This window comes from Salmo salar, chromosome 20 (assembly GCF_965601325.2).
Source record: "Salmo salar chromosome 20, fSalSal1, whole genome shotgun sequence".
Classification (NCBI taxonomy): Eukaryota; Metazoa; Chordata; class Actinopteri; order Salmoniformes; family Salmonidae; genus Salmo; species Salmo salar.
Genome location: NC_138310.1, coordinates 33966303 through 33976353, shown reverse-complemented (window position 1 = coordinate 33976353; position 10051 = coordinate 33966303). Strand labels below are relative to the sequence as shown.

The 10051-nt window shown below is 48.9% G+C and overlaps 1 protein-coding gene across 4 annotated transcripts in view; it reads right to left on the bottom strand.

The window, feature by feature from the left end:
- kat6a (K(lysine) acetyltransferase 6A) overlaps positions 1-10051 on the bottom strand; it is a 40639-nt gene that overhangs the window by 5691 nt on the left and 24897 nt on the right. For 3 of the 4 annotated variants that reach the window (XM_014161617.3, XM_014161619.3, XM_014161618.3), the window contains exons 3-16: positions 8819-8927; positions 8429-8544; positions 8082-8163; positions 7575-7689; positions 6821-7167; positions 6437-6549; positions 5339-5454; positions 5058-5199; positions 4053-4214; positions 3529-3622; positions 1689-1920; positions 1297-1471; positions 479-1195; positions 70-337 (exon numbers count right to left, since the gene is read on the bottom strand). In XM_014161617.3, coding sequence (XP_014017092.3) covers positions 70-337; positions 479-1195; positions 1297-1471; positions 1689-1920; positions 3529-3622; positions 4053-4214; positions 5058-5199; positions 5339-5454; positions 6437-6549; positions 6821-7167; positions 7575-7689; positions 8082-8163; positions 8429-8544; positions 8819-8927 — 2788 coding nt within the window. The remainder of the gene's footprint in view (positions 1-69; positions 338-478; positions 1196-1296; positions 1472-1688; positions 1921-3528; positions 3623-4052; positions 4215-5057; positions 5200-5338; positions 5455-6436; positions 6550-6820; positions 7168-7574; positions 7690-8081; positions 8164-8428; positions 8545-8818; positions 8928-10051) is intronic. The other variant, XM_014161621.3, reaches the window with a different exon arrangement.

The following is a 10051-nucleotide window of genomic DNA, read 5'->3' as shown; positions in this document are numbered from 1 at the left end:
GTACTATACACCAACACCTTGGTATATAAATAACTGCTCTGTTAGCCCTAAGGACTCCGGTGGCCTCACCATCCTCCTCTGACTCTGTGAGGTTGGCTCGTTGGGCTCTCTTGGGCGGTGTCTCTGTGTGTCGTAGGGCGGGGCGGGCCGGGGGGTAACACCTCAGGGGGTGTCCCAGGGGGCTCTCCTCCTCCAGCCGGGGCATGGGCCTCTCAGAGTCAGAGTCTACGAAGGGCTCGTCCAGCACCTCGGTGGTTTCAGAGATGGTCTCTGTCACCACGCTGCTGTGGGCGTGGCTGTGGCTGCGCTGACGCATGCGCCTCTTCCTCAACGGCTTCTGTGGAGACATGGGAACAGCTATTGAAATATCATTCTTTTGCAAACAAGCAGTAACAAATAATCTTGCAAATGTTTCTTTAGAGGTTCCTACTATCTCATCATTTCAAGTGACCTGAATAACTTTATTCTTTCCATTCACCTTGCATTTGAGCCCCAGGGTGGGCTTTGTGAGGATGGGTGGGGAGTGAGTCCCCCTCTCCTCGTCATCATCATCTTCATCATCCTCCTCCTCCTCCTCTTCCTCGCTGCTTTCACTGAAGCAGCTCCGTCTGACTGGAGGCGGGTCGCTGAGCCTGGGCGCCAGGGGCAGCTGGGGCAAGGTTTCTCCGGGACCCTCACTCAGCCTGCGCTTGGGGCCCCTCTTCTTCCTGGGAGGGCGCCCTCTGCTGCGTGGGGGAGGGACAGCAGGGTGCCTGCCAAGCATCTCTAGGGGCCTGAAGGTACCTGTAGAATCAGCCAGCTGTCTGTCTAAAGAGAACAGGGAGGGTGGGCTGCTGCCAGAGGTGGGGCTGATTTTAGTGCCCTCAGCCCTGTCCTCCTCCTCATCGAAATCCTGCACCTCCAACCGCATCTTTGGAGGTCGTCCCGGTCCCGGCCTCCTCTCAGTCCGTGGCCCGTCCTTCACCTTGCCCCAGGGCCAGTTCTTGGGTGGGCGGCCCCTGCCCCTGCGCTCTCCGTTGGCGGGGGGAGGGGACCGGTGGTCGAGGACTGGCGGGGGACAGCGGACTGGGGAGGAGGCCGGAGAGCTTTGGCTGGTGGGGAACCCCGGGAAGCACTTTATCATCATCTCCTCCTCCTCTTCCTCTTCTCCTCGGACGAGCCAGGAGAGTGGAGACACCTTGTGGCTAGGCTTGATCTGTAAAATAATAACTACATTTACCTCTAATCCATTCAAGTCATTGTTGTAATGTCATTCATCTGAAATCAAAAAATATACTGAAGCATCATTGTCTGCACCTCCTTGCAGGTATCATCTCCTTCCTCCTCCTCCTCCTCCTCTGAAACCACGGTGTTGGTGACGATGACGGGGGTCCAGCGGAGACAGTCCGGGTCCACCTCTAGCAGCCGGGGCCTGGCGGTGAGACAAGCCATGTGGCTGGACACCAGCTTCTCCTTACGCACCAGGACTAGCCTACAGGGGGACAGAGACAGTTTGGTTATCCCTACAGGGAAGGAAGAACTACTCTGAACAAATGACGGCTGCCAAACAGACGCGTTCTATGCTGTAGAATTGTCTCGCCAGCTTTCAATGGGCTTGTAGTTTAGCATGTTGTTGCTAATTTCTGCATCGTTGAATTTGTGTTGTCATCATGATTATGCCTCTGAGTGTGTGTGAGAGAGTTTCTCACCGCTCCCCTCTCTGCTCCAGCATGTTGAGGTGGTGCAGCGTGGCGGTGATGTCCTGGGGGCAGATGCCAGTGATCTTGCTGAGGCGTCGGATGGTGAGCTGGCGGTCGCGGACCTCATGGAGACACTCCAGCACCACGCTGCGCCAGTAGGCCATGTAGGACAGACGACCCAGGTCTGACAGGGGCTTCTCTGGGGAGCCGGGCTGGCCCTCCTGCTTGGACAGCAGGTAGCCTGGAAGGGAAGGGTGCAGGGTGAGAACAAGATCAATGTTAAAATCGGTAGGCTATACAAGGTCAATTGACATTGGTGTATACAATTCAGTCTATGACTGCTGGTGTATACAATTCAGTCTATGACTGCTGGTGTATACAATTCAGTCTATGACTGCTGGTGTATACAATTCAGTCTATGACTGCTGGTGTATACAATTCAGTCTATGACTGCTGGTGTATATAATTCAGTCTGACTGCTGGTGTATACAATTCAGTCTGACTGCTGGTGTATACAATTCAGTCTGACTGCTGGTGTATATAATTCAGTCTGACTTGGTGTATACAATTCAGTCTATGACTGCTGGTGTATACAATTCAGTCTGACTGCTGGTGTATACAATTCAGTCTGACTGCTGGTGTATATAATTCAGTCTAACTTGGTGTATACAATTCAGTCTATGACTGCTGGTGTATACAATTCAGTCTGACTGCTGGTGTATACAATTCAGTCTGACTGCTGGTATATACAATTCAGTCTGACTGCTGGTGTATACAATTCAGTCTGACTGCTGGTGTATATAATTCAGTCTGACTGCTGGTGTATATAATTCAGTCTAACTTGGTGTATACAATTCAGTCTATGACTGCTGGTGTATACAATTCAGTCTATGACTGCTGGTGTATACAATTCAGTCTATGACTGCTGGTGTATACAATTCAGTCTATGACTGCTGGTGTATACAATTCAGTCTATGACTGCTGGTGTATACAATTCAGTCTATGACTGCTGGTGTATACAATTCAGTCTGACTGCTGGTGTATACAATTCAGTCTGACTGCTGGTGTATACAATTCAGTCTGACTGCTGGTGTATACAATTCAGTCTGACTGCTGGTGTATACAATTCAGTCTGACTGCTGGTGTATACAATTCAGTCTTACTGCTGGTGTATACAATTCAGTCTTACTGCTGGTGTATACAATTCAGTCTGACTGCTGGTGTATACAATTCAGTCTGACTGCTGGTGTATACAATTCAGTCTATGACTGCTGGTGTATACAATTCAGTCTAACTTGGTGTATACAATTCAGTCTGACTGCTGGTGTATACAATTCAGTCTGACTGCTGGTGTATACAATTCAGTCTGACTGCTGGTGTATACAATTCAGTCTATGACTGCTGGTGTATACAATTCAGTCTATTACTGCTGGTGTATACAATTCAGTCTGACTGCTGGTGTATACAATTCAGTCTGACTGCTGGTGTATACAATTCAGTCTATGACTGCGTATTATAAATAAATGCTACTATTTCTACCACAACATGATAGTGGTGCAGCTTTCCTCAAAACAAGCACCTTCTAAAGCATCCCATTCCAAACAGCTAAGCAGAGTAAGAAGGGGCCAATGAGGTTTCACTTATTCAACTCAACAAGGAATTGGACCGGACATTATTCATTACAGCCACTTTGAATCAGATCCCAACGTGGTGCTAGTTCAATTCAATGGGATTGACTGCTATTCTGATGGCATTGACCCACAACTCTACAGCAGCTTAGAGCAACTTGCACTGCATCAAAGAGGACTGGGAAGAGGAGCTGTAGCTGAGCCTGAGAGGAGCTCCTTACTGAAGTCGATGAGGAAGCGACCGTAGCCTTTGCGCTGGTACTGGGGAAGAATCATGATGCAGGACACGTTGTACTTCTGTTGACAATGCTTCTCCTGGAGGGGGAAAGAGAGCGTGAGAGAGAGAGATTCCAATGAGGGGGAAAAGGCATGGTAATGTACTCTGAGAAAGACTGTGCTATCACAGTAGAGGCCTGTGTGTGTGTGTGTAAAGATCATTGCAGTGTTTTGGCAGCTATTCTGTATGTTAATTAGAGCACCTGCATCCGTACAGACAGTAAGCAGTGAGACAGAGCATCAAAGCAGCAGAGGTTTTTCTGCATTCTACGGTATTTCACTAGAACAGAATGAAGGTGCGTCCAGACACTGATCTAAAGACAACTTGTGCAATTCCACTTATGGTTAAGGTTAGGATTTGGGAAGGGTAAGCTGATCCTAGATCTGTCCCTAAAGGCAACTTTAGGGTTTAACCGGTTGTGCTTATTTATGGATGTGTTTATTTGGATGATTTGGTGGTTAGACGTACCTTAGAGAAGTAGCCCACCAGGTGGCAGCCCTTGCTGTCGTTCTGTGTGAGAACGTAGAAGAGGAAGGGCTCCACATCGTAGTACAGCGTCTTGTGGTCCAGGAACAGCTTGGCCAACAGACACAGGTTCTGACAGTAGATTGTGCTCACGTTCCCATCCACCTGAGAAAACAAAACAAACACACCATGAATAAATTAAATGACTGAAAACCTGTATTGCCCGAAAGGAATCTGATTTGCGCGACATGAGCACAGAGAGCAACCACCAAGCTGCCGAGGCAAACGTGCACATGAATATAACAAATACAACTATTACACATGAGTTTGACTACAATGATCCAAGTTCAAAAGGACAGTCTTGACTGCACCATTCAGCCCGTTTCCGAACCTTAAAATGAGTAACTATGAGACAGACACGTGGGATATGGGAGGAGGGGAGTAGTCAGACAATAATGCCAATGATGTGAGCCATGGCATCTCTGGTGTCCCTGGCTGGGAGAGAGAGAGAAGGAGAGAGGGGCTCCCTGGCACATAGCCTGACATCCCAGCTATTCTACTCTGCTGCTGAGTGAGGATGAGTCAGGAGCGGACGAGTCAGGACGGGACGGGCTGCAGAGGCAATGAAACCAGAGCTGCAGACGCCATCCTACCACACAGATGGACTGCCCCTCAATTAGGCTGCGTTTACACAGGCAGCCCAATTCTGATCTCTTTTCCACTAATTGGTCTTTTGACCAATCACATCAGATATTTTTACATCAGCTCTTTTTCAGTGCTGATCTGATCGGTCAAAAGTCACATTTGTGAAAAAAAGATCACAATTGGGCTGCCTGTGTAAACGCAGTATGTAGCGTTCTCAATTCTCAACCTTCAGTCCACAGAGTCTCTTTGTGACACTGAGCACAGGATGTGGCAGGAGCGGTGTGGCTTGTGGCAGGGCGGTGGCCTCCATCGGCTTCTCTCTCTTTCTCTGTCTGTATTCCTCTCTCTCTCAGTCTGTCTCACCTCGAACACGGAGACACCATCCTTCCTGTAGATCTCATTGGCTGGAGGGTGGAACCAGGCACACTTCCTCATGTGCTGGAAGAGGATGCTGCGACTCTTCACATAACGCAGGCAGAACTCACACAGGTAGAGCTTAGGCAGTCTGGGACAGAAGATGGAGGGAAATTGATGAGGACCAGACAAGAGCAAAGCTGACTAAGTCATTAACATCAATTATACGAACACAAACTAACAGTGGAGTGACTCAGAGTGGAGCATGTGAAATGTTTGTGCTCGTTTACCTGCTGTACTCTTGCGGATACGGAGAGGAGTACCAAGTCTGGATCTCAAACTTGCCAAACTCGATGACAGACGGACAACGCATTTGGGGATCTGGAGGGCCGGTCACCCCCACTTTCTGCATAGGCAAGAGAAAGAGAGAGAAAACGAGAGCAGAGAAGGAGGGTTCAGGTTTGGAGCTCCAGTATCAAGTGAAGGCCAGGTTTTCCAACAGGGGATTAAGAAAAGAACATGGATCAGACTGAGATTACACAGCAGGGATTACTGGGCCTCTGACTGGCCCTGCCTAACCCAGCACGGTATGCCCGCCACACACACTAGGGCCTGGCACGCACCGGCACTCAAACACACAGTGACAGAAAGACATATACACACGCCAAGGCACACCCACACAGGCACAGTAAAACAAACAGGCACACCCACTCCGGCTCCTGTGCAGCTGGCACCCTGACGCCTGCTTACATAATTATTATTAGCTCTCTTGAGTGGAAACGCCAAGCATCTGCCACTGGGTTCTGCTGACACGCGCTGGTAACCACACGCTCCCAAACAAACAAACACACACACACACACACACACACACACACACACACACCTACCTAAGGCCAGTCACCCCTGCCTACAGTCAGGTCTGCGTTGAATCTTTTTCACTGACTGCTGTGAGAGAGGATCCACTCTCAGAGGAACACAATCAGTTTCACAATGTGTCTAGTCTACAATGTAATTGGAAACAAACCACAACAGGAAACCATCAATTATAAAATACAAAGTTGAAATAACGCTGAGCTTGCACCTACTTTTCACCAGCCTTCCCTATTCTCCTACTGACCAAGACAAGAATAAAACCCTTCGTTGGGACCGAGCGTTTCTCCTGTGATGTACGGCAGTGATCTGAAGCTCTGCTATGTCTGTGCCAGTGAGGGATCACAACCGAATAGACAGATCAGCTCTGCCCTGACAATGCACTGAACCACAGTGCCCCCTCTCTCACACACACACACACACACACACACACACACACACACACACACACACACACACACACACACACACACACACACACACACACACACACACACTTTCTTTGTCTCTGTGGTTACCTGTAGCGCCAGCTCCTGGATGTGTCTGAAGAGTTCCACGTCTTTCTCTGTCAGGTTCTCGTGTCCTGGCAGCTTGTCCTCATCCTCACGCCAGTCACTACTGTCCTGATTGTCTGTGAAGGACAAACAAAGGGGGACAGTAAGTCAGTGGGACACTTCCAGAAAGGGGACAGTATATTCATGTTTTAAGGTTCTGACTGACACACAAAGTGCTGGAACTGACAACTGTGTGGACACTGGGCCAGTTCTCAGAGACCAACAACCACTATGCAGGTGTTGGGTCTGTCTGAAGGACATAGTATGAAGTGCAGCTTTTGACTGATACAAATACAGCCACTACAACCCCTCATTCACACTCAGTATTCAATGCATTATTCAGCATACCCTCCTCACCTGTCCTGTCGTCCCCCTCTTCCTTGCGTATGGCCTTCTTGCGGATGCGGTATTGCTGGGAGTAGTCCACCTCGTGCTGGGCCTTGCGTCCGTCGGGCGAGGGCGTGAAGAACTTAGTGAGGGCGTCAATCAGGCCCTTGGTCTTCTTGTTGAAGCGAAGGCCTCCCTGCTCCGACGAGTCCTCTCGTAGGGAGAACAGCAGCCGGTCGTCGCCAGGATAACCCTCGCAGGACGAGCTGGACGACGAGTGCGGGGAGGAGGAGCCCTGCGAGCGACGGCCCCCCTTCCGCCTGCCACGCCCACCCGGCCCTCGCAGCTTCTTGAATGGCCTGCCCGGTCTGCAACGGGAGACAGGACTATTCAGACACCCACCAGCTAATAGCAACACCCTATATAGACTAAGGCCTGGTCATTTGCAAGACATTTACATAGTAACAAGAGCAACAGAAGACAGACATAAGTGTTTTGGCTTTGTTTCCAATGACCAGTAGTGTCAACAAAAGAGAGTTCAGCTAGGTTCCCCACTCCCACATTAAAACAACTCCATTTGGTTGATCAGCGAGTGTCATATAGCTAGATTCTATGCTCCAAAGAAGCTTCATTTATGGCATGAAACTCAGCTCTTAGACCAATAGGCAGTCATTAAAAACAGTCTGACTGGCTGATCTGCTGTGTTTTACAGGTCTAGCACCGTGTCGTACTGCTAGCTCCCAGACGGTGCTGCTCTCTCCATGTCGTTACCAACCTGTTCTTGGGTCGTCCCAGTGGTGCGTTGTAGCGCCGTTTGATTTGTGCTGCCTTTTCATGCAAGAGCTTTCTTCCCTTTTTCCTGGGCTGACAGATCTGACAGATCCACATGCCTGGGGGGAGAGCAGAACAGAAGAGATCCGATCAGAAGAGATCAGGAGTGTATTAGCTTAGCTGGCCTGGCATAAAACCGCTTCTTCAGTACCACCATACACTGACATGAAGTACACAGTACCACCAGCATTAAAACCACAATAAAGATCCATGTCATTACACTGGTGGAAAGAGGTACCGTCTTGGTTTGTGGTCCTTCTGAGCTTTGTCATTTGTTCCCAATTATCTCATGGCCATAGTCGTTTAGATGTACAGTGGATCCATTTACTGCACAGAGGTAGGAATTTCCAGGGACAGCGCATGCTTAAGTGGGTTTTATTAGGTACATTAGGAGGGTCAGGGGTAGGAGATAGAGAGAGGAGGAGGAGAAGTAGTGGAGAAGGGGGGTTACCTTTTGGCATCCGCATCAGTGGGGGGTCACAGCACTCCATGTGGAACCCCCGGTCACAGGAGTCACAGAACAACATGTTCTCCTAAACGCACGCACACACACAGTAAACATTTGGTCACTCCCTGCCGTCATATTTACATAGTTGACATTTCCACCATTTGCATATTTCCCTCCAACCAGAACTGTACTGTACTTGGCAGGTCTGAGGAGAGAGAGAACCATCTGCAGCAGCTGTCTAAAATAGTTCTCAGTTTGTTGAAAAACAACAGATCTGATTCCTACGTATTGTGCTGAAGTACAGGCAGGCACACTGGCTGACACAGAGACACATGGACACAAACACTCACTGCGTTTTTGCCTTGATCTTGACAGTTGCTGCAGGTCTTGCATTCGATGCACTGCCACCACAGAGCTTTGACTCGCACAGTAAGCTCTGGTGAGAACTTTAGACAGGACGGGTGGCCTAGGGGACACAGATCCACACACTCACTATCCTGACAACCACAGGACACCACCACCTCACAATAGAAAAAAATGACTCAAAAGGCCCTATAGAGCCAAAATCAACCATGACAACAAACTACCAAATGCAGACATCTACGAGACCCAACCAGTCAAATTATAACTTCAGTTAAACCTAAGACAAATCCAATAGAACAAGGTGCAGGCAGAAGTAGCAGGCAGTGCTGCCTTGATGTCTCAGCGTATAGAAACCGTGCTGCCACAGTGCGACTCACCGCTGTTGCCACAGTCTGCACAGGAGATTAGCTCCTCTGGCTTCTTGTCTCGATTCGACTCCGTAGTGCCCAGGCAGAAGCTGCAGATAGGGATGGGCTCTGCCACAGGCTGAGAGATGGAGAGAGAAAGAGGGAGGGGGGGCAGAGAGAGAGAGAGAGACACACACACAAACAGAGGGAGAGTCACTTATTAACAGCTCCATTGTACCAGACAGAGGGGTAAAACACATTCAGATCACTGTCAATGAGCCTGCTGTGAGAAGGTTTGAACCAGCCACAGAGACAGCAGTTAAAGTTCAATCAGACAGGAAATGAACACAGTTAATTTGTCAGTGAGATTGTCATTCACTTAGAGGCAGCAGACTCTTCCCTGGTGAGGTTGTTGTGATCTAACAGATGACCATTAAAGGCTATGACGATGATGATGATGATGAAAGCCTGCCTATACTACAGAAGATCAAGGCCCATATTATTCAGAAAGTGTCTCAGAGTAAGAGTGAGGATCTAGGATGAGTTTAGCCTTTTTGATCATAATGAACGGACACAGGGGACATGATCTTAGATCGGCAGTCCAACTCCAACATGACTGACTGCTTGATCAGACCTGATCTGATACTAGAGCATGTCGCATGACCTGAATGAACCGTCCCTCCCTTGACTCAGCTTGAATGGCTGCACAACATTCCCATTTCATTTCCAGAGCAGCGCTGTGCAGTGTGAGTAGGAACGGGATACCTGTTAGTATCATGGCAAGGAAACAAAACAACAAGCGGATTCAACTTCTTTAGTAGAACAGCCCTAATGTTGGAAACATGTTGTAATCACGAGTCACAGGTATTTATTTTCCAAGCTATAGCACACAATATTTTATATACAGCAGGTTTTTAAAATGACGGAACAGTTACATCTGCTTCGTGACTTCATTTTTGCCTTGGAAAAAATATAGTGATCCTGGTATCGTCCCAGCCTCGAGTCTGAGGCCACTGAAGGCCATGTTCTGTTTTGATGCTTATACTGTAGCACACCATCTGACATGTGCTTCTGGGACGCCATAAATCATTCAGCATGAGAAGAGGAGAGCCACCCAGGACCCTTTCTCTGAGAGACAGACACACACACACACACACACACACACACACACACACACACACACACACACACACACACAGTCATATCAGACACAGGGCAGCTACACAGAGTGAGTCACACACAATTGTCTTCCCTGCACATAGA